The sequence below is a fragment of the Penicillium alfredii genome (genome assembly GCF_028826965.1).
Source record: "Penicillium alfredii strain IBT 34128 chromosome Unknown utg000009l_segment0_segment0, whole genome shotgun sequence".
Classification (NCBI taxonomy): domain Eukaryota; kingdom Fungi; phylum Ascomycota; class Eurotiomycetes; order Eurotiales; family Aspergillaceae; genus Penicillium; species Penicillium alfredii.
Window position 1 is genome coordinate 1,844,517 of NW_026622706.1, and position 23,432 is coordinate 1,867,948.

General features: G+C 49.6%; 8 protein-coding genes across 8 annotated transcripts; 5 read left to right on the forward strand and 3 right to left on the reverse strand.

The window, feature by feature from the left end:
* Positions 1-16: 16 nt before the first annotated feature.
* On the forward strand, positions 17-918 carry NUU61_006607 (glucose-methanol-choline (gmc) oxidoreductase; the record flags this gene model as incomplete). The annotated part of the gene is made up of 2 exons (XM_056657134.1): positions 17-462; positions 501-918. The coding sequence occupies 2 exons, from the start codon at positions 17-19 to the stop codon at positions 916-918; spliced, it is 864 nt and encodes a 287-aa protein (XP_056509934.1).
* A 2,842-nt stretch (positions 919-3,760) lies between these two features.
* NUU61_006608 (uncharacterized protein) lies at positions 3,761-4,054 on the reverse strand (the record flags this gene model as incomplete). The annotated part of the gene is made up of 2 exons (XM_056657135.1): positions 3,761-3,811; positions 3,854-4,054. The coding sequence occupies 2 exons, from the start codon at positions 4,052-4,054 to the stop codon at positions 3,761-3,763; spliced, it is 252 nt and encodes an 83-aa protein (XP_056509935.1).
* Positions 4,055-4,320: 266 nt separating this feature from the next.
* NUU61_006609 (uncharacterized protein) lies at positions 4,321-4,737 on the forward strand (the record flags this gene model as incomplete). Its single annotated transcript, XM_056657136.1, has 1 exon — positions 4,321-4,737. The coding sequence occupies one exon, from the start codon at positions 4,321-4,323 to the stop codon at positions 4,735-4,737; it is 417 nt and encodes a 138-aa protein (XP_056509936.1).
* An 865-nt stretch (positions 4,738-5,602) lies between these two features.
* NUU61_006610 (uncharacterized protein) lies at positions 5,603-5,872 on the forward strand (the record flags this gene model as incomplete). Its single annotated transcript, XM_056657137.1, has 1 exon — positions 5,603-5,872. One exon carries the CDS (start codon positions 5,603-5,605, stop codon positions 5,870-5,872), a length of 270 nt encoding a protein of 89 aa, XP_056509937.1.
* A 75-nt stretch (positions 5,873-5,947) lies between these two features.
* Positions 5,948-8,947, forward strand: kin1 (putative serine/threonine protein kinase Kin1; the record flags this gene model as incomplete). The annotated part of the gene is made up of 3 exons (XM_056657138.1): positions 5,948-6,265; positions 6,335-6,962; positions 7,017-8,947. 3 exons carry the CDS (start codon positions 5,948-5,950, stop codon positions 8,945-8,947), a joined length of 2,877 nt encoding a protein of 958 aa, XP_056509938.1.
* A 4,158-nt stretch (positions 8,948-13,105) lies between these two features.
* Positions 13,106-14,804, forward strand: clrD (uncharacterized protein; the record flags this gene model as incomplete). The annotated part of the gene is made up of 3 exons (XM_056657139.1): positions 13,106-13,183; positions 13,366-14,266; positions 14,344-14,804. The coding sequence occupies 3 exons, from the start codon at positions 13,106-13,108 to the stop codon at positions 14,802-14,804; spliced, it is 1,440 nt and encodes a 479-aa protein (XP_056509939.1).
* A 640-nt stretch (positions 14,805-15,444) lies between these two features.
* NUU61_006613 (uncharacterized protein) lies at positions 15,445-16,116 on the reverse strand (the record flags this gene model as incomplete). Its single annotated transcript, XM_056657140.1, has 1 exon — positions 15,445-16,116. One exon carries the CDS (start codon positions 16,114-16,116, stop codon positions 15,445-15,447), a length of 672 nt encoding a protein of 223 aa, XP_056509940.1.
* A 685-nt stretch (positions 16,117-16,801) lies between these two features.
* On the reverse strand, positions 16,802-23,277 carry cch1 (calcium channel protein CCH1; the record flags this gene model as incomplete). The annotated part of the gene is made up of 5 exons (XM_056657141.1): positions 16,802-17,743; positions 17,799-18,562; positions 18,621-20,802; positions 20,870-21,631; positions 21,691-23,277. The coding sequence occupies 5 exons, from the start codon at positions 23,275-23,277 to the stop codon at positions 16,802-16,804; spliced, it is 6,237 nt and encodes a 2,078-aa protein (XP_056509941.1).
* Between the last annotated feature and the right edge of the window lie 155 nt (positions 23,278-23,432).

The following is a 23,432-nucleotide window of genomic DNA, read 5'->3' on the forward strand; positions in this document are numbered from 1 at the left end:
GCCACAGGGCTCAACCATGAAGGGCACGCTATACCCGCGGACCAGCACCGTCGGCGGCTGCACCGCACACAATGCCCTCATCACGGTCTACCCACACCAGTCCGACTTCGAATACATCGCCACGCTTACGGGAGATGGCTCATGGTCCCCAGAGAAGATGCGCCGGTATTTTGAGCGTATGGACAACAACCACTATTTGCTACCTGGAACTCCGGGTCATGGGGATAAGGGCTGGCTGAGTACCCAGACAGCACCCATGGACCTTGTCCTCAAAGACCCGCAGCTTCTCAGCATGTTACTAGGCGGAGCTTTTGCTCTGGGCAATCAAACCAATTCGGTCTTCAACCTGGGCACGCTCTTGGCTAGGGATGCCAATCAAGATACCAAGTCGCGCGACACATCTCCAGGCTACTACCAAATTCCCATCGTCACGGACGATAGCCACCATAACGGCCCGCGTGAGTTCCTTAGTTCCTTACGGCTGTGCGAGATGCCAGAAGGCATGATGGATCCAAGAAGTACCCACTGGATATCCGCACTAGTTGGTTCGCCACCAAATTCACCTTCGACCACTCTGTGAATCCAGCTCGAGCTTCGGGCGTGGAGTTTTTCGACGGCCAATATCTCTTCCGCGCTAGTCCGCGGTCCAAGGAAGCTGAAAAAGGCACCCCAGGCACGGCCTCGACCTCGCACGAGGTCATTGTCGCCGGAGCAGTATACAACTCCCCGCAGCTACTGAAGCTGAATGGTGTTGGCCCCAAGGATGAGCTGCGCAAGTTTGAAATCAACGTGGCACCGGACTTACCGGGCGTAGGATCAAACCTGCAAGACCACCACGAGACCGCAGTCCAGGGTCATGTACCCCCGGGACTGGGCCGCGCTGAAAGGGTGCACGCTGGGAGCCAACGGAGAGGCTGACCCACACCTGGAACGGTGGCAGTCTCCTATATTGGGCGACCACGGCATCTACTCGTCGACTGGATTCGCTAGCGCCATGTTCTATAAGAGCTCGATGAGTGCGGACGATAGCTACGACGCGATGGCGACGGCGATCAAAAGAATCACTAGGCAGCTCCACAGGACAACATCCCGGGATTTCACCTCTTTACCAAAGGCAACTTCAAGCCCATTTAGGGCGGGGACGGACGAGGCGAGGAGGTTATCGAGCTCTGTCGAGGGCGCACTAGGCATTCGGGCGGCCCAACAACAGAAAAGGCGCATCAGTCAAGTTAAGAAGGCTCAGATTTCCTTTGTGGTATTCATATGCCAATTTGGCTTAGGGAGATATACCGCAACTTGATGTCTTTCTGCCATTACGGTGGTATACAGATGGCATGCCAAAAGGACACAGCATCACAGCCTCGCTATAACTATCTTATGGGTTACAAGAATTCCTATTCAGGGAGTGGACTTCCATGTTCTTGATCAAGCTTCCACATCTGACCGAGGCAGATGATGAGGTTCAATGATGATAATTATATACAACAATAATAATAAACAACAGACAACAGACAACCCAGACACAACTCGAGCCAACACAAATCATGATAATAAAAACACAAACAACCCTCCTCACAGCCGCAAACGACGACGCGCAAGGACAATCCACCTTCTCCATGCCGGCTGCGGATTCACCCCCGTGGGGCTACCCTGGCCTTGTGTGGCCGCTTGTGGGGGCGTCGGGGGCGTTGTCGGAGTCGGAGACTGGGCCCGGGTGTTGAGCTCTAGCGCTCCCGGACTAGGGGCCGAGCGTAGAGGCTCCCGGGGTGGGTATCTCAGCACACTCATCGATTAGTACATTCTGTTTCTTTTGCAGCATCAAGATTGACTTATCTGGCGCTGAGCCACGCGCGGAACCACAGCACAAACACGTAGGCGACGAAGGGCAGCGCAAACATCACCATGCTCCAAAGGAAGACATCCCGGAGCTTTGCCCCTTTTCCAAAGGCATTTTCAAGCCCACTAAGGGCATTTCTTTTTATTAAAAAAAAAGAAACTTTTGAAGAAGAAAAAAAAGCGAAACGAAACGCAGGGAGGCAGGGCACTTGGTCTTCACGGTTCGGGGGGAGAAAAGAGAGGAGAGAGGGGGAAGAGAGGGAAAAGAAAGAGAAGGAAAGAGAGAGGGAAAGAGGAAAGCAGAAGCTCGAGTAAACAAAAAGTTCAAGCAAGAGCATCTTATTCGCTGTATAAGGTAGGCATCCTGATACCCCAAATGTAGCCGTTCAGAAGACCAAAGCTATAGTCATCTATCCACTCTTTTGTGAGGTCGAAGGGAGGTCGATATAGCTTTTCCTGTTCCTCATTCAAGGTGAACCCACGAGCCTCAATGCAGCAACCACACCATTTAGTACAGTGGCCTTGACCTTGAGGTCGATCAAGATTAAGGCTCCGTGGCTTCCGACAACATCCACAGGCACGAGCGCAACAGCCACCCCTTCCTGCACAATCCTGACAGAGCCAAGGAAATAGATACCATTGAGGGTCTTCCCGGTAAGCGCGGTATGCCCGTTGGGTAACTGGATCAGGGCAACGTTGGTTGTTCGTATAAATCTTCCGCTCAGTACTCCAGTACTCTTGGTTAAGAAGATTTAATTCTTCTCTCCATTGCTGCAATTTCTCTTCTTGTTGATCAAGATCGTCTTTTTTCGGTTGTCCGGAAGTTGATAGTATCTTCTGAAGGTTCTGGTATTGATCGTTCAGAAACGCCTCATGCTGAACAATTTCGCAGAGATGGATTTCGAGTTCAATCACACTTTGTTCCCACAGCGTATGGTCTTTGGGCGAAACAAAGTAATATTGGAAGGACTGCAATAGACGTAGGAACTGTGTTATATTCCAATGTCCTTTTTTCTGTAGTTTGTATTCAAGTCGGATAAAAAGTGGCTGGAGGTTTTCTGTTACTCTTGTTCGCCAGCCCATGCTGCCTGTTGTTGACACTAAAGAAAATAGTAAAAGAGAGGTCAGGAGCGAAAGAGAGAGAAATAAACAAACAAAAGAGAAAAAGGGGGAAAGGGGAAAAGATGACATACTCGAGCTATCTCATAATTCATCATTGACTGCTTCATAGCTGAATCAACCCAGGGATGAGGTTAACCAAATATGACAAAGCATAAGCCAAACAAGGTGGAGTATCTTTTCCTTCTTGGTCATTATCAAAGGCGGCCGGATCTATATGTTGTATTTGTTGTGAAGATGGCCTCGGCTTGAGAGTCTGTTGGAGCGGGCAAAGGATTGAAAGTACATATCACTTAACGACGGAGGGTAGGATGCTGGCGAGGCCGAGAATTCGGTGCGGTATCTCGTTGGGCTTCATGAAGGGACCGGTGTTCCACGCAGAATCGTCCATATTTACAGGCAGCCGAGTGTCTCGAGAGAACCTGGCTACTTGCAGCAGGATGCTGGGATCGACTACAAAAAACATGGGGGTGCATACTATTGCCACCAGGTACGCTATGCTGACTGCAACCCCTATCGTGATCTCCCTAATAACCACTAACTACAATTCAAGCTATGGTGTTTCACTCATTGGGTGATCAAAAATCCTGAACTTGCCTCATATGTTCGCTGGCTTGATGCCAGCAGAGTTTCTTTTGGGCGGGACGCGAATATATTAAACCCAGCGGCCAAAGATAACCCTTTCTGGGAAACTGACCATGTTAAAGCGGAAGAAGAGATGCTTCTGAGTGCCGTCCAGGCTATCCCACTCTCCAACGAGCATAGGGGACGCTGGAAGGGTTCGTTATACACCAGCACCCAGAATTCAGAGGCGGTGCTTGCAGTTCTTCTCGCGTACCTGCCATCGCTCCAACGCCTGGAAATTTCACCAAGAATGGAGGATAAATTTGTTGCATACGTCTTGGCTCAACTTGCTGGCTGAGAGAAGCTGTCCGACGGGAGACTCGTGCTTCAAAGCCTGACCCAGCTGAGGATAGACTTTTTCGCGACCCATAGAAGCAGAGCAAGCATGGTCTTTATAATTCCCCAGAACCCATTGCTGACCCAGTTCTTTGGCAACATGTGGGCATTTTTTGAAGATCATGTCGTGGATGACCATCACGGACCACCTTCTCTGATCCATTTAGAGCTCCGTGAATGCGATGTTGATAATTCGATACTGCGGCGTTTTATCGGACAATGCCACTCTATTCAGACTTTCATACACGATCGTGAATGGGTTAATCCCTATGGCGATGTCTTCCTGCGAGAAGATATCATGCTTTCCCGATTGCTATTACGCATGCGCTTCGCCCCGCACGAGACACACTCAAATGCATCTGGCTATTATATTCAAGCCAGGAGACCTCGGAGATCTACACGAGAATGAGCATAGCAGATGCCGTGAAAAGACCCATCAACCATGCCAATTTTGCCGAGCTTCACGCACTTACTGAGCTACATACTGTGGTTGAGTACTTGATCAAACCCCCAGAAGACTGCCTAGCCCAGGGAGCAGACCCGGAGGGTTTTACCAACGCCAAAATACCCCTCTACAGGCGGCTACCACAATCGCTTGAGATGCTGCATGTTATGAGACCCGGCAATCAGGATCGGTTTCGATTGCTTATGGTTGCCATTCGCCAGATAATTCAGCATAATTCAGCGTATTTCCCTCGACTGCGTGAAATATGTCTCGAGGTGCCCTTTGAAGGGGATGGTACCGCGTTTGATATGCCGTCTCTGCAGCAAGGAGTCGAACGAGAGGGAGTGAGACTGCGCAAGTTGGACAACACAGGATAGTACATCAAGTCATGAATCTCTGGAGGCACCCCTAATCCAATGAAAGGTTCCCACAATGGGGAGCGCAACTGGGGCTTACATGGCGAGTTCCAGTGGAGAGATAAAATCTTCATAGATCGGGTTGTTGAGCTTCGCGATTGAGTTGTTGTATTACTGATTGAGATCTCACCATGTTGCTAAGGCCATTAGAACTGTGACAAGACAAAGGATCACACATCATCCGGAGTTTTGATGGCAATAGGACTTATGATCAATTTACACCTTCTGGATACTGTAGACCTGGTATACATACTCGGTGATATTTTTAGTACACCACGTGACCTGCCATCTATGTCCATCCTCGATAACTCAACTCCCCCGCTGAGAGGCAGTCAGGCAAGCGTGAAATAGTATTTGAAATGCAAATGGTTCAAATACCCAGAGATTGCTTATTAGGAAATATTGCCAACGGACATGGGATGCAAAAAGAAAGGGTCTTTGAGCCCTGGAGATGACGTCCCTCGACTGGATTATGTCATGCTCTTGTATACCGTGGGCAAGGACCACGATGCACCTGGGAATTGGCGAGGTAGACTGATTCCCGTGAAACCTACTTAGGTGGATTCCCCTGTTGCCCGAGTCCTCGGGGCGGTGCCTCGAATATAACCAGCCCCAAACGCAATTGTTTGGGTATCGACTCGTGCCTGGTTGCAGCCCCTGGGCCGATCTCCGCATCCATCCCATCTTCCCTCCTCCCTCTTCCCCATCCCCCTTTCGCATTTCATTTCCATCGCATCTGAATTCCATTGAGAACTGCCGTCAACAAAAGAAGGAAGCAGAGGGAAATTACGCAAGAAAAAAAATACACCAGGAAGATCCATCGTGCATGGGATCCCTGGCTGTGGCCTTCCTTCCTCGTCAGCTCCCCGCTCATCCTTTGACCGCTCCATCCCCACGGAAACGTCCTCGTCGTGATGTCGGCTCCAACGCCCGCATCGACGTCGCCAACGGTGGTCCGCAGTCATTCGACTTCCTCTCGTCCCTCCCATCGACCTGCGCCGTCGGATCTCCCCCATCGGACGCGCAGTGTGGCGGTCCGATCGTCGACCTCCTCCCAGCCCCCTCAGACCCATTATTCGAAAACCCCCTCTCATGATCGTCGCCCCCCTCAAATTACGCTGCGCTGGACAGCGTAGCTGGCCGGGACTTCGAAACTTCCAATGTTGCGAGGATGCCTTCTCGCCGGGAAACCTCTACCGAACGCTCTCAGGAGCGCCCGACGACTGCACGGACCGAGTCCACCCGAAGGCACCAGAGGAACCCTTCCGCGCAAACTCACCATCGGGACAGTTCTGATATGGCTGGCACGGCTGCGACCGATGCTTCGCAGCATCGGACCGCAACAAATGCTCCCCCGACCGCCTCCGCTCAACCTAGGCGTCGTACGACGATCACAACGCCGACGGGCCAATGGGCACTGGGGAAAACTATAGGTGCCGGGAGCATGGGCAAAGTGAAGTTGGCTAAGAATATGGAGACTGGAGAACAGGTTCGTTTCCCCCAGTTGCGGCTGCTTTCGCATCCTTGAGCAGCCAGTCCATACTAACCCCGCTTACAGGTCGCCGTCAAGATCGTCCCGCGCCTCTCCACAGAAGAGCATCGCAGCAGCCGAGAGACGGAAAGGGCCGATCGCTCGAAAGAAATTCGGACCGCTCGAGAAGCCGCCATTGTCAGCCTAGTGAACCATCCGTATATCTGTGGCATGAGAGACGTGGTGCGGACTACGTACCACTGGTACATGCTTTTTGAATACGTCAACGGTGGCCAGATGCTGGACTACATCATCTCCCATGGCAAGTTAAAAGAAAAACAGGCGCGCAAGTTTGCGCGACAAATTGCCAGCGCACTGGATTACTCCCACCGCAACAGCATCGTACATCGAGACTTGAAGATCGAGAACATTCTTATCAGCAAAACCGGTGACATTAAAATCATTGACTTTGGTCTCAGCAACCTTTTCTCCCCCAGAAGTCTCTTGAAGACCTTCTGCGGCAGTCTCTATTTCGCTGCCCCGGAGCTACTCCAAGCAAGGCAATACACGGGACCGGAAGTGGATGTGTGGAGTTTTGGAATCGTGCTCTATGTTTTGGTCTGTGGCAAGGTGCCATTCGATGACCAGAGCATGCCTCAGCTTCACGCCAAGATCAAGAAGGGCGTTGTGGAGTATCCTCCGGGTCTTACCACTGGTTCGTGAAGCTCTAAACCTAAATATACGTGGCAGTCACTAACACATGACACAGAGTGTCGGCACATCATCTCTCGCATGCTGGTCACGGATCCCAAGCAGCGTGCTAGTCTGGCCGAAATTATGAACCACCCATGGATGAATAAGGGCTTCAATACACCTCCCGAAAACTACCTCCCTCACCGCGAGCCTTTGCAGCTCCCTCTGGACCCCGACGTTATTAAGAAGATGACAGGGTTTGATTTCGGTCCACCGGAATACATCACCACTCAGTTAACCAAAGTGCTGGAATCGGAAGAATATCAACACGCTGTACGACTCAACTTCCGTGAACAGCCTGCTCCCAACAATACCGAGCGAAAGCGCGGCGTGTTCGACTTTTACAAGCGGCGAAACTCCGCCGCCAGTCGCGACACCCTTTCCGCTCCCTCGGCCGAGGCAATCCAGCTGGGTAATGACCCATTGAATGCCTACAGCCCCTTGGTATCCATCTACCACCTTGTCAAAGAGAAACTCGACCGGGAGCGATCTGAAGCCCGGCCAGGTGCTCTTGGTCTCCGCCAATCCCCGGGTGAAGTCCAAGTACCCGATCTGGCTGCCCCGGAAGCTGCCCACACCAACCAGTACCAGGTTCCAGGCGAGCATGATGTGGGCCGCCGGTCTCGCCCGCGGGCTCGAACACATGGAGAGGACGAGGCCCCGGAAGGAATGAAGACTCTGCATACTCCATCACCATCCGCGCATGCTGTGCCTGTGGCATCGCAGTCCGACACTCCGGCAAAGAAAGGAAGTGCTGCTGTCGGCCTACTGCGACGATTCAGCACTCGCAGAACCAAAGACCGCAGCCGCGATGTCGAGCGAGAGCGCATCAGTACCCCGAACACTCCTACGCTCAATGTTCAACCCCCTGCCGACTCTGCTTCCCCGTTGCACCGTGGATTTAGTGTGCGGAGGACCCGGCGGGCTGAACCTTCTTCGGGCACTCTCCAACCAGGAGACAGCCAGCCCCAGCGGCAAGACTACCTCACAACTCCAGGATCGGGGCAAGGCTCGCGGTCCAACAAATTCCTGGGGCGATCAACCAGCGTCAACTCGGCAGACTATCGCGCCCGACGGGCCGCTCGCAGAACTGATTCTGATACATTGGATGTCGCCGACCGCCAACCTCCTTCGACAAGTGGTTCCGATCAGATTGGCCCTAACAACCAGAGACATCAGGCCGCTGCTAAGACCGGTGGACGGACACACACGGCACGGACGATGTCTCTCGGCCATGCACGCCAGGAAAGCATTCAGGCCCGGCGGGCTCGACGGGAAGCCACTCGGGAAGCCAATGTCCCCGAGGAGACCGATGCAGATATCTCTGGTGCGGGAACCGCACTGGAGAGCGCCAACGAAGGAGAGGATCTGTCCAAGCCTGTTTATCTCAAAGGCTTGTTCAGTGTTTCGACCACCAGCAGCAAGCCCTTGCCTGTCATTCGGGCCGACATTATCCGTGTCTTAAAGCAGCTGGCAGTGGAATATGTCGAGATTAAGGGTGGATTCAGTTGTCGGCACGCTCCCAGTATCGATCTTGAGAAGGTAGTCGACATTGGTCCTCCCAGCCCCGACCGACAGGGACAAGTATCGCATCGCCGTCGAATCAGCTTTGGTGGACTACTCAGCCACGACGACAGTCGGGAGCACTCCAAGTTGCAGCGCCGGTCACAAGCGCCGGACCGCAGTTTCACCACCAACTCAGAGGGGTCTGATGAGTTTGTTTCTCGAGACCAATCTCAGGGCGGCGCGGTCGGTGAGCGAGTCGTCGGTGAGACGACAACCCGCGTGCAGAGCGACACTGGAGAGAATCTCGTCCTCCGGTTTGAAATCCTCATAGTCAAGGTTCCTCTATTTTCGCTACATGGCATTCAGTTCAAGAAGGTCTCGGGTGGCATGTGGCAGTACCGGGAGATGGCCAAGAAGATTCTCGACGCTTTGAGACTCTAACCAGACCTTGTTTCCCGGTTTGATTGAGATACGACATGTGGGAGAAGAACATAGAATTTTCTTTTGATCGATGAGCGCATCCATTATCTGATTTTTTTTTCTATTACTCCATGTCCTTACTGATTCGTCTCCAGCTTTATTCATCAATGACGCATCCGCATGAGCATTTTATCATTTTTGTTGTTTTGTTTGATTGCATGTCCATGTCTTTTACTATTTCCACACCTCCCCTTTCATGGGGGTTTTTTTTCATTTACCCCCTCTCCTTTTCCCTCTTCTTTTCTTCGATTCACCTATGTCTCGGGCTCATCTCTTCTACACGCATTTTTGGCCTAGACAGTTCCTTCGGTTGTCATGGTGTACATTAGAACTGAGCGAAGACCATGATGCCAGTTTGTTGTTTTCTTTTTATCCGCCCTGCCAGTTGGTTATTGCGAGAATGGGAATGGCGTTGTATATTGTGTGGAAAGATTGAACCATGATTCGTATGTGTCGAAATTAATTCCTTTGGTCATAACTAGGAGTTGCAGGGCTGGCAGTGACGAGGAGGGCGGTGTAAAAAATATACTTGGCAGGGTATAAAACCATCAGGTAAAGAGAACAAATAGAATAGTGATGGATCAAAAGGTATATCCTTATTGCTGTCAAGAATGAATCTTGTTTTGCCAGCCTAATACGAGAGTATCAATTTATTATATAATATCTTTATAACTCCTCGTATTATCGATAATATAAACGACTGAGAGTCTCTACTAAGTATCGTGATTATTCTATCGTAGGGTAGGTTAGGTAATAGAGTCTAACTTCCGGGTGTTGATAGGGGCACACCCGTTTTCAGAACCCAGATCAGATGAATATTTACCAAATGTTTGGTCTATATTCGGAGCGGAATTATAATTTTCTAAATATGGAGTTAATATTTGGAATGTGGAATAAGCTCATATAAGCGTATTATGATTGGCTAGCTATAATTGATTAAAAATTACTTCTTAGTATTACTACAACGGGTGGCAAGAGTCTGCCGACACTACAAATTTCCAATAAATTATAGAATTTTAAACTCGAATATCTCAACGGAAATAGATAATATATTTCTAGAATATATATATCTAAAATATCTTGTTTTTAGTCAAAATCGCTAAAATCCGACTAACTTTAAGCTATAATATCTCTCTAAAATTATAAACAAATATTTATATATAAAATTATATTTCTAAAAAGAAAATTATTTAAATAGTAGAGTCTATATATTACTTTATAGATTATATCTAAATTTATAAAACGGTAGTTCTTTAAAATAGAAAGACTAAAATTAGATAAAAATTTTCGAAATTTTTGTTAGTGTGGAATCATGGGCCACCATCCGTGCATAACCACATAGACTAAAAGTCCAACAATTCTGCTGACTAGTCAGCAGAATGTTATGGTGGATATATATAGCAGCGGTATCACATTAGTATTCCTATATAAAAAATAGATTTTCTCAATTTTAACTATCTTTGATAGCGTATAGCTTTCTAAAAAAACCTAGATAAAAAATATTATATATAAAAGTGAATTACCTACTTATTATTTAATATTTAAAAATAATTTAAAATAGTATACCATATAAATTTATTAAGATATTTATGATTAAAATTATCAAGTTTTACGGGGAATATGGTGAGTGTCAGCAGACTTTTGGACAGGTAGCATATACTAAAACTGATTTACCTTCTCTATCTACCCGCCTATTATGGGACCTTCGTACGAAGTCCTATATAACAAAGAAGCTCGACATAAAGGCCTTGCTGGCAGAAACTGACCGCCCTTCTAGCGAAACCCTAATCCTCGTATAACCCCTTTTCTTTATATCTCTTAACGAATCCTTCTTGTACCTAGGATGCACCATTAATTGATACAATTTGGTCCAACCCCTAACAATAGGCGCGTATTAGCGCAAAAAGGCGCAAAACAAGTAAGAGGCGGCAAAATTGCCCTTTTTTGGTATATAGGAGTCGCCAGAAGGGTTCTAATTGGCTGCTTCAGGTAAAAAATCATACGTATAATCATTGTGCTAATCTAGATATAATTACGCACCCAATAGCACGTCGATTTACCCTAACCCAGATAACCTTAATTAAACAGCTTGCTACTATCAGACCAAAGTATATCATTGGTGCGCTACATAGCGAGTCCCCTCGCCAACTAATTATATCGCGCGATATCTATGATAAACGAGCAGAAATTTGACGAAAAGAAGTAGGAGAACGCAGTATTCTAGAATATCTGTAGGTAATACTCGATTTGGAGGAATATAAATATTTATTCAAGCAAGATAATACGGGATATATCAAATTTTAAGCTATTTATCTGATCTCTTTTTGATGATTTTATTAGCTAATATCTTAAAGTTTTTATTATATATTAGATATATAGGACCAATCGGTATAGTATGCCTCTATTTTATATAGTAGATATGACACTATCAAACTATATTTTCACTGTAGCTCTATGTTTCATGCCTAATAAGATTGAAACAAGCTATATTTGGGTGCTCAAACCCTTTTTTGATTGGCTAGGCCTCTCATCTAAATATGATTTTCGTCCGATTTTGGTAACCGATCGCGAATTGGCTTTGATGAATACTATATATAGTATCTGGGGGTATAATACCCCACATTTATGGCAAGTATATCCCTTACACTTCAATTTTATCGAGTGTATACCATTCCACTATATATATAGTTACATGGGTTCCCTTCGGTGGTTACTCTTTGATGATTCGTTCTGCGAGCAGAATTAGTTGGTCATTGCAGGGTTTGTAACATATAGGTCATTGTTTTTAGGCTTAGATATGCTTGATACCCTTAGTATTCAGAATAGCCCTCAAAATATAAATCTAGCCTCTACCATATTAAGTTAAAGTGGTACTTCACCCATCGCTATTCTTATCTTGCCGGCATTTTGTCTCTATCACTAACTAAGGGGAGGTTTATCAAAAGGCGGTCTATGCATTAGGCAAGCGGTGAGGAAAGCAATATCAATGACATCATTATAACCAGCCTCAATGTATTGAGTTATTATCTGATCTCGGTATCTCATGCCTTCAGTAGTATACGCCAGTTGGTAGCCTGACATAAAACTTTGAGTTGATTCTGGAGTAGAAAGGTGCGTTTTCAATTTATTATGATGATTCAGCTTTGGGGATATCTGATTGATTGGATGGCTGAAGTCTGATGCCAAGAACTTGCAAATAAAGAATACCTACCTGCCTTGTTCCCCCCCCAACGTCCACAAGAATCAGGGACTGTGTAATTGCCCTTTATTGAATAAATCTATGTAGAATAGTTTTTTAAATTGTTCTATACTATTCTTAAGGCTTGAGGGGTCAAGTTGATGTCTATGGGTCACCTAGGCTTCGTTTTTTGGCGGACCCCCCTATTAAGTTCCTAAGACCGCCCCTAGAGCCGCCCATTTGCCGCTCATTTTTTATATACTAGGAGCCTCTAATTAGATACTTAAACCAGAATAACTATATGCCCCCCTATTAGGCCAGCTCGATCCGACCCATGATAGAATTAGTTTTGGGCTTTTATTAGTATCCAATTTCTATAGAAGACTCTTTTTAAAGCTCTAGACAAGTCTGATTCACGTAAATCAAGGCTATTCATATTATCATGGTTATTGATATTTCTCGTACTAGATTCTAGATGATGACTAAGCATAGTATTTCCCGATCCAGCGTTAGCGCCGCGATTACCCACACGTTTATTTCCGCTTGACTCCCTTTCTCTTTTCCACTATTCGGGCCTGACGCCAATCCTCCCGAGCTTCTTTCGACTTCCTCCCTCCCGCGCTGGGCTATCGACAGACCTTCCAACCAAGATATTCTCGAACTCTCAACTCGTTTATTGACCTATCCATTTCAAGTTTTTGCCTCCAACCTTTTTTTTACTTTTTTCTTTTCTCTGTTCCTGCAGACAGATGCAGCCCATCTAACGTCTCATGTCGCGTCCTTTTTGGTTTTCTCCCTCGCTCTTTCATTAGTTGATTCTGTTTTTCTTTTCGTTCGAGGGGGTCCCACCCTATTGACGCCTCTCAACGCGCCCTAGACGCGTCCCTTCCCTAGGAACTGGCACCCCCACCACGCCCCCTAATCCCCGTTAGGATCCGGACATGGCTCAGACGCTGCCAGCTGGTCCGGTCCCAACGGTGATTGACTTGACCCAGGAAGCCCAAATGGATGAATACCAAGTAAGTACCTCGAGCCCTTGATTATTTTAATCCAAACCTCGCCCTGTCTCCCTTCTTGTCACTCTTCTGCTATGGCATCTCTCTTGGGTTATGCTGGCTAGACACAAGTTCTGGTCACCTACATCCTATTTATACGCTCACTATGACTTGTATATTCCATGATAGCTAACCACATATGCCAGGTCCCCGCGAAAGATGAAAAAACAGGCGATGAGCCACGGCAAGTGACCTTCATCACCCTGGCTCATCGGTCCCCGGAATCGACCATTCCCCAAAAGCGGAAAAGTGTAGATGCCTCCGAGGTGTCCTCGACAACCTCTACCAAAAGCAATGGTTTACCCAAGGACCTTCACCTGTCGCGGTTAAAGGCGACCTCCACGCCAAGCCCCACGCCCAGTCTGGCGTCGCAGAACGTGAGTGTCGTGATTCCGTCACCGTCTATCCACCAGAGGCGACGGATGGAGGCTATCAAACCGCCTTCTAATATCACGGGTTTTTCTAAAACGTGGTATCCCATTGAAGACGAGAAGATCAAAGCTGCGGCATTTGCATATCCGCGCGCTAGATCAACCAACAGATCCGTGGTCTCTCTCTCTCTCCGTCCATCTGACAAAACTCTTTCTTCTCCACTCCCTACTCAGACGTCCATACGTGCCACGCTCGAGCAGAAGCTGGCTCGTGTCAAGGGTCCTCCCATCACTATCTCTGCAGACTGTGATAGGCTGCTGGCTAAGCTGGCGGCCAACTTCGATTTCATTAACGACTACAAGATCCAGGACGGCGTCGAAGGCGTCGAAGATGGCTTTAATGCCGGCTGCAACTGTCCCATTGACTGCCCGACTAATAAATGCGAGTGTCTGACCAACGAGCCGGACTCCAACAGAAAGATCGTGCCCTACGACCCTTCTCCCAGGGGTCCTCCGGGCACCCTAATCCTTCGGCCGGGCTTTTTGAATCGAAAATCGATGATCTATGAGTGCAGCTACCGTTGCAAATGCAAAGGTCTTAAGTGCTGGAACCATGTCGTCCAACGAGGCCGCCAGGTCCGATTGGAGATATTCAACACTGGAAAACGAGGGTTTGGTAAGTTTATCTCCACTGATATCGGTTGACAGGTTTTGAGTTGTTATTTATGCTGTTTTTTCTTGTCAACATACTAGGCCTCCGTTCCGAGGACCATATTGTCACCGGCCAATTCATCGACCGTTATCTGGGCGAGGTCATTACAGAAAATGTAGCCGATGTGCGCGAGAGCCTCGCTTCTGCCGAAGGTGCACAGTCGTACCTGTTCGGACTGGACTTTCTGGTCAAGGATGAAGATATCTTTGTGATCGATGGCCATAAATTTGGCTCGGCAACTCGATTCATGAACCACTCATGCAATCCAAACTGCAAGATCATCCCCGTTTCTACTACCAACCACGCCGACGACCGGCTCTACTATCTCGCCTTTTTCGCTCTCCGTGAAATCCCGCCCAATACCGAGCTAACATTTGACTACAACCCTACTGAGGGTGAAAGTAGTCCTCCGAAGAAGATCGACCCCAACGCTGTGAAGTGTCTTTGCGGCGAGAAGAACTGTCGCGGTCAGCTGTGGCCTAATGCGCGCAAAGGCCAGTAAGGCGTACGCATCTATTTGATCATCGTGTTTCCTTGGGTCCTTGATTCGTCTGAGTTAGACTCCTATCTGGGTGTTCTTTTCTTTTCACTTCTTCTTTCCTTCTGTCTAGGTGCCTGTTGCATTGTTGCATTTTCCGGTGGCATCCTCTTGCATTTCATGACTCACGATTTCACGGGCGTTGCATTCATTCGGCATGGGCACGGATATTTCTTTTTCTTCAAAGATCATATTGTGAAGAGGCGTCTGGGAAGGCTATCTGACTCTTGTCTTCTTTGCGCTTTACTTTTGTTAAGACTTGAGACTACACCATCACACACCATATCTTGTATGAAGTAGACCGAATCAACACTTACCAACATCCTTTCCATTGTAGAGTCAGCAAATATAGAAATATAGATGTTGTCTGGGGCTCCTACTGTACACAATATACAATATACCCCGAGATCAACTGTATTCAGATATATCACTCTATTTCCAGGATCGACGCCACTATACACCCGATATCCTATGCAAGATGCCGCCCAGATTAAAAGAATAAATAAAAGTAATAAAGAATATCGAGCCACACAGAAGAACCAAAAGAATCAAACCCAAAACGCCTGATAATGCTTCTCTCTGCTTCTCTTCTTCTTTCTCTCCATCAAGCCTGTTCCTCCATCACCTCAAAAATCCCACCCATCACAAACCGCGGCTGCTGCACAGGCGGAGCACCCAACACAGCCCGAGGATTGTGATCCGATTGATTGGACGCACCGGAAGAAACAGCAGCATTGGCACTGGGATTGGCATTGGCACTCGCCCTCAAATCCATCTCCACAGGCCGCGGCTCCATCAGCCCCAACCCCTGCCGCTCAATCGCATCGCCATCACAGCGCAGCCGCTCCTCGTTGAGCACCATATCAACGGCAGAAGGACGCCGGCGCAGCATCATGAGCGAGGAGCGGCCGCGGAGGATAGCACAGGGGAGGATGCTGATGCCGCAGTGGGCTGGGGAATTGGGGAGGCCAGACTCTGGGTTTCGGAGAGTGGTGTTGCTATCATTATTATTGTCGGTGGGAGTTGTGCCATTATAGGGTTGGTGTGTATGCTGATTTTGAGGTTGGTTGTGGCGGTGGTGGTGGGGACTGGCATGCGAGAAGATATGCCGGTGCTGGCTGTAGCGTCGAGATGCCGCGGTTGGAGATGGCGGCGGGGAGCAGGTGGTGGTGGAGCTGGGTGGACTGGAGGATATATCACTTCTTGGGCCCTGGTGGGATGAATCGGAGCGAGCTCGAGATGAGGTGCTCAGGGCCAGGAAGGGCGAGAATTGCATTGTTTGTGTGTGGTGGGAAATAATGCGGGTGGAATGTAGATCCAATAGAGTAGAGAGAGGCGGGAGGTATACAACAGACTAGATGGAGTCTTATGCTGGTGCTCGCTCCATAGCCAGGTAAAGTGTTGAAGGAAATTGAGCAAAACTGTAAAAGAAGAAATCGAAGAGAGTCCGTCAGGGACTTTTTATTGAATTCGAAATACGTTTTTACGTTTTTTCAATGGTGCAAGGACCGCTGCAGGGAGCATTTGAGACACGATTGCGGTGGCGCCGCATGCGGATGAATGCGATTGTTGCGCGCAAACGGCCACGACCTGCGCAAATCCCTCGTGAATTACCTGTCGAATATCTTGAAACTCCTAATTCCTTCAATAGAATTACCTATTTCCGTGTACAAGGCCATTCTTTCGAATACTCAAGTCATTGGACCCCCCGAAGAATGGGATTATTGGAATAGTCGGACCCACTTGATTCACCGCGAAAACGTCTATCATAACACCACGCCGCTATGCAAAATGCTCCCAAGGAGAGTAGTGTACAGCCGATGAAGCCAGGAAAAGCGAAAGACAGTATAACAAGAAGAGAAAGACAAAGAAAACAAAATCCGAATCCCACCAGACATGCAACCAAAAAAAGTCCAGAAATTTCATCCGCCCCAGTACATACATTGATCGTCATCTTCACTTCATTGGCTGTGGTCAGATGACCGGTCGGGTCGCCGTTGCGTGAAGCTGCGCCGGAGACTCTCGCCCCAGGCGGAGTTGTCCAGCGAATCCATAACTCCCTGTACGCTCATGGCGCTATTGTGGCGCGAGTGGTCGGGCCCCGAGTGCGACGACCGCGGTTCGCTCGCATCGAACGACCCGCGCTCGCCGTACATGCGTCGTGGGGTGCGCGACGGGCTAATACTGGACCACTCCGTTGGGGTGCTGCCGCCGGAGGATCGCCCGACCAAGTTGGTGTCGATAGGAGGCAGATCGCTCCGCCGGCCGGTCGGGCTCGACTCGACCCGCCGATGCGATGCCGGTGAGAGCATGGGCGGCACCGTCCCATTGAGATCGGGCTGGGTTTGCGGGGTCATCGTGCCGGGTGCAGGCTTCTCAGCACCGTCGGAATCCCCGGGGTCGTCGACAAAGATCTCGGGCACCGTGAATTGTGGCACGATGCTCATCCGGCCAGACTTCCGCCGGTCGATCCGGCGCCGGAACTCTCGTGACCAGTATAACGTGTCAAAGAATCCGATCACAGTGCTGCGGCGGACGGCCTCCTCCACACGCTGTAGTCGTGCACGGCGCCGCAGGAATTCCTCCAATCGCAAACTTTTACTGTCACTGATGACATTGTAGTGAGCGAGAATCATCAGACACATATGGAACGAGATGCCGCGTTCTGGGTCCGCCGAGACAAGCACTTCTTCGTAGAAGGCGTTGAGCCTTCGGCGTCGCTCCCGAATGTTATCAACGGGAATGCGCTGGATGATGCGAGACAGCTCCTTGATATCAACCCCAGTGGACACCATGGGGTGCACAGGTGTAGAGTCGCGCGGGTCCAGGCGACATTGTTCCAAAATGCTTCCGATCGAAAATTCCCCTTCATAGATTCGCATAGTGAATACGCCGGAAAGTTCCTGTAGATATGAATGAGCCAGCTGGTCAAAATCGTGAAAGGACAACGAAACTTACCCCGAGAAGTCGAGGGAACTGCTCTTTGGTGATGAACCCCGTTCCGTCTGGATCGTATGTGGCCCACGCTTGCTTGAACCGGCGGATCTCCTCACGGCTGACGGCATACAGCCCGCTGCTCCGTTGATAAACGTACGAGAAACTCTCGAAAATGAGCGAGACGAACAGCGAGACGAAGATGTACATGCTGATGATGTTCCATGATATGAACAAAGTCCGAGCCCACGCCGCGCTACCGCAGTCATCGTTGAAGAAATTATTATCGTAGTTGCACATGGGCGGTGCCATGGTGGCAAAGTCTTCCATGATCTGGTTCCATCCCTCTCCGCAACTAGCGCGAAAGAGCAGGATAAGGGACTTGGACACGTCACGGAAATTGGTATTGTGATTCTCGCCCTGGCCGAATTTGGTGAGGCCAAACGCTTGGTTCATTGCGATGCCATACACCAAGAACAGCACGAACCAGGTGGCGAGCAAATTCCCAATTACCGACAGACTGGCTGCGGCCGTCTTGAAGAGCTGATCCAGCTGGTTGTTTCGGGGGATGAGTAACAGCGTAATCGCCACAAGAAAGAGCTTGTTCAGAATGATTGCAATGTGGCTTCGATACCCAAGGTCCAGGATGGTTGTGACGAAAGCGCCAGGAACAACCAGAAGGGCATAGATGTCCCACGAACTTCGACTGAATCGATGCCACCCCAGACCGATGATTCGAATGATGACATGGGCCGCATAGACAAACATGAATAAAAAGAGTAGAAGGCCTGGCGAATGAATCAGCTGTAGGTTAACGAAAAGGCAAGATTTCTTCAGGGAGCTTACTTCGGGTCAACTCCCACGCCGGGGGTTCAGGCGAAAACTCCAGCATCAGTAAGAGGAGATGCACTATGAGAATTCCAGTCACAAATCGCGCCCATCGGCCGTGTTTTTTGACTGCGACTCGATAACACCACATTTTCCACTTCTTGCTCTTGTCATGGAAGGACCGCTTGGACGGCGAAATTTGCCGGAGGAGCTTGCGCAGTTCCAGCCAGGACCGCTGCTCAGCGGTCAAGAAGGCAACGCCGGTCTGTTCCGTGTAGTTGCGCATGAACACAGACACAAACAGCGTTAAGACAAACACGGCTCCGAGTAAATTGAACACGACGAAAAACAGCCCATTTTCCGGTGCTGCCGAGTCCTGCGGCTGCCAACCCTTTCCGGTGATTTTCATGGCACTCTCTTGGACATCGGTCCAGCCTTCCTGAGATACAATCTGGAAAAGAATGAAGAGGGAGTCGCCAAAATTATCAAAGTCATAGTACGGGTTATCAGCAACGCGCGGAGCAAGCACGTCCCAATTGAAAGGCGAGCTGGTGTATTCGTTGACACACGCCGTCAGGTTACCCACGAAGTCCTCATCGTTGCAGCTAACCATCTGCCCGTTGAACAAGTTGAGTCCATAAATGGCAAATGGGACCAGAAAGCTCATAGAGACGGCCGCGGCAGCAATAACCTTCCACCCTCCGACAATGATGACAGAGTGGAATGTGTCTTTGGCGCTGTCGCTTACGTTCAACAGTCGCAGTGCTCTCAGTGCTTTAAAGGCACCAATGGCTCTGGAAACCCCCCAGTCTTCACTGAGTGAGCTGCCGACATTGATCCAGAGAGTGATCAACACGACGCCATCGATAAAGCCCCATGAACTTCGGAAGAACGCATTCGGGGTCCAAAAGAAGCCATCCGCAATGACTTTTATAGTCGCCTCGGCAGTGAAAACGACGGCAAAGCTCAAGTCAGTATAGACAAACCAATTGCGGTTGGTCTGAAAGTACTTCTTCTGGTACAAAGGCGTTGTGATACATGCGAGAAGCACCATGGCAACGATGGCTGCGTAGATGAAAGCCGAAAATGAGTACCACAGTGGCTTATACGGATCCACGCCTTCAACTCGCTGGTGACCGCGCCCGGGCCCGACGATGCGCTGACAGGATTTCCGGACCGGGTGATCTGGGTGGAAGAGGAACAACGATTTGTTATAGTTGGGATGCTTCACAAGAAATTCCCGTTGGGCTATTTTCCTTTGCTCCGCCGCCGAAACCACTTCTTGGGCCATGGTTCGGGGATCTAGTTCTTCGTAGGCGCGGGAGAATTTCAGCTTGGAGTAAAATGGGTTCGGTTCCCTGCGCATGACGAGCGTCGTAGTCTTGTTCCACAGGCGCGAGATCCAACTGGGTTGAACTGTCTCCTGGGCGGCTCCCTCAGGCATCGTAGTTTCTCTCTGTCGATTCTCCTCTGGCTCTTCTTCGTGAAGGAATTCTCGAACAACTGCATCCTTCAAGAGCATCTCCAGCGCGGCAGGGCCATGGTCAAGCGGATCTCTGTACCGATCTGGATCTCGGCCCAGCCGAAGAATCCTTGACAACGCGAGATTTCCCCGCGGCGCTCCACCGAGCTGTTTCTGCTCCAGAAACGCCCTGACTTGGTGCAGCCGCTTTTCATCCTCTGATACATCAAAGCTTTCTTGAATGACGGCAATGAACATGTTCAGGATGATGAAATTGGCCACGATGAACCAAAGGATGATGAACGCCGCAGAGATCCACGCGGTTTGGTAGGAGGCCGTATAACCAGTTACATCGTAAAGGATTGCCGTCCAATTTTCGCTTGTCAGGATCTGGTACATCCCGAGGAAGGAATTGTAAACATTTTCAAAGGTGATGCTTGTCGAGGCACCACTCGGGTTCTTAGCAGGGATCTGACTTCGGAAAAGTTGGGTTGCAAATATAGACGCAAGGAATGTCATCAAGAAAAGGAAGAAGATGAGATTGAGCAGACCAACGACATTGCGAAATACAACCATGATGAGGTTCCTGGTCACAGAAAATGCCATGACAAATCGGTAGACCCGTAGGATTTGGAAGAGGGTGAGGACGGTGTATGGACGGCCCGACTTTTTGATGGCGGGTATTTGAATGATGCATGTAATGACGACGAGAAAAAGGTCCGTCCAATTACGACGTTTCTGGTGAAACGCGCGCCAATCCGACACAAACCGCACAATGATCTCAAAGAGAGAAAATGATGGTGACGACGGTCTCAGTGGTATCAATGAAGCGAGCTCGGTCATCGGACATTGAAGAGCTTCTCAACGCCTGCACAACAAGGCCAAAGAAGATAACAAAAACCCAAACCCACTCGGTGTTATCATAGAGCCGCTTGAGTGCACTGACCTTTCGTGTCGAGGTGTCGTCTTCTTCCACGGTGTCTATCTTTTGAACGGCGAAGGCACTGCGCTTGCTTTCCTCTCGAATCACCTGGAAAGAGTGGGTGATGATCGCAACTAGCAAATTCACCAGCCACAAGCTCAGAATGACAAATCCGCAGGCGAAGAAGAGCGCCGCTGCGAGGTAGTCGCTATCGGTGGTGTAGTACAGCAAGTTGGTAAATGTGTTGGAGCTCATGATTATAAACACCATTTCCAGAGATTGCAGGATATTGTCGAAGCTCATGGTCCCACTATAGGGATTGGGGCCTTGCATACACACAGAGCCCTGTGGACAGAGATATCCCTTAGGCTTGGCGAATGGTGATGCATATCCGCTTTCTTCGAGCCAGGGCTTTACATCTCCAGTTTTGTTGTCCAGATAGCCACCACAAAATTGGAGAGTGCCGTACGGGTCATTCAAAGTAAAGTTGCTCTGGCCTTCGGGGTCGACCCAAAGACAAGTTCTTTGGAAACTAGACTTGAATGTCTGGATTCCGATAATAGCGAAAAGAAGCCAAAAGAAACCAATGAGAAATGCCACGTGAACCAGCAGAGGGGCTGCACGTTTGAGACTCCGAAGGATGACCTAAATGTAACCAGTTAGCAATCTCCGGAGATCCCATTGTGACAGACGAAAGATCTTACGGATGTGCCGTTAGTCAGAGCAAGAAGACGCAAAATACGGAGACAGCTCAGCATGCGAAAGATGTAGAGCTGGTGGACCTTCTCCACGCCTTCCAGTGAGAGGAAAAAGGAAACCCAATAGGCGACCAGGGCCACAAAATCCAATCGATTGAACGAGTGTCGGAGAAAGGCTCGATGAGCAAGCCGGACACGGCGTTTCTGCAAAGGGTCATCATAGGCTTCCGCATCCAGCGTATTCATCCCAGTGAAGGTCCGTATAATCGAGGTTTGTGGTTCTGCATGAACTATCGATGTTTTCTTGGTAGTCATGTGCCGATGCGGCGTGATCAGATTCTTGCCCTTCTCCGCAACCGCCTTCCTGATACCGAGGTCTCGATTGAGAGTGCTATACTCTTTCGGATTGAAAACAAACCCAGACACCAAGATCTTGGCGCCGATTTCCAGTGTATAAATGAGGAAAATGGCGAGAAATATATAGTCGAGGACCGAGGCTCCCCATTTCATTGACTCCGTACTGCCCGGTAACGCTGATTCGAGGGTCAGAAGGATAGCCTGAACGATGATGACCGCCAGAATGAAGGGCTCTGTGAACGAATGGACCAGGATATCACAAAGCCACAGTCGAAGCGGGTGGTGCGGTCCCAGGATGCCGAGTGACCGGCCTCGGAGCGGATTGTTTCGATTCCGCCATAGTTTGTTGGACGCCCGCTTCCTCCTGCCTGGCAGTTCGTCGTCTGGGCCGTCCTCATACTCAAATTCAGGCGCGGGCAGGGTTGGTGGCCCTTCCAACCGAGAATTTTTGTAGGACTCCTCCCTCTCGATGGACTGTTGTACAACCTCGGGCTCGTTACTCAAGTTGACCACTCGTTGCGACATGGATTTGACCATCGAACTCGCTCGTTGGAGAGCCCCAGCAGAACCCGAAGGAGACAAGGACCGAGATCGGTCCCGATTCTTGCTACTGCGGCCCTGGCCCATCCCATTCTCGACATGAGGAAGATCATCACCCAGTCGGGCACCATCTGGAAAGTTGATGGAAGGAACACTTGTATCGTTACTTTGTCGTCCCTGTGAGCCGGCTGCGCCACTGATCGGTTGGAGATATCGGGGATCGGTCAATCGAACATGATCCTCGTTGGTGTCAGTGGGGGCAATGTAGCGATCGGGGTCGTGGGATTCGTAGGTATCTAAAGGGATGTGTTCGAGGTCGGAGGCACCATCGTCGAAACTGCGAGATGCGGAGGGGCCCGAGAGCGAGGCTGTGGCCGGCCCGTCGAAGCTGAGGCCGGACATGGCTTGCGCGAAGCCATCCAAGTCGTCGATGGGGGAATTCACGTCGATCTCCCCGGCGTAGGGGGTCGGTCGAAAAGGATTCCTGGTCGCGGTCGGCGAGTCCTCGGCGACCGATTCATAATCCCTCCGCGATCCCGCGAGGATCGAGGGCCGACGCGAGAACAAACTGCCTCCCGCGCGACCTCTGCCCCGTTCATCGGCCGCGACAATATCCGGCGGTCTCGAGAGATCTTGAAGGGGAATTTGGCTGGATGGATGCCCATTATTGCCAGAGTTCTGGCTATTCGACGCCATCGTCAGGGCCAAGTGTCAGGGATTATGGAATGGCAGGCATCGCAGGTCGTACAAAGTCGCTCAAGGACAGAATGGGGTGGTTCCGGGAATCAACAATCCAACAGTCATTCACAAGCCATTCTCTTCAGATGATGTGGTTTTCCCCCCTGCGCGAG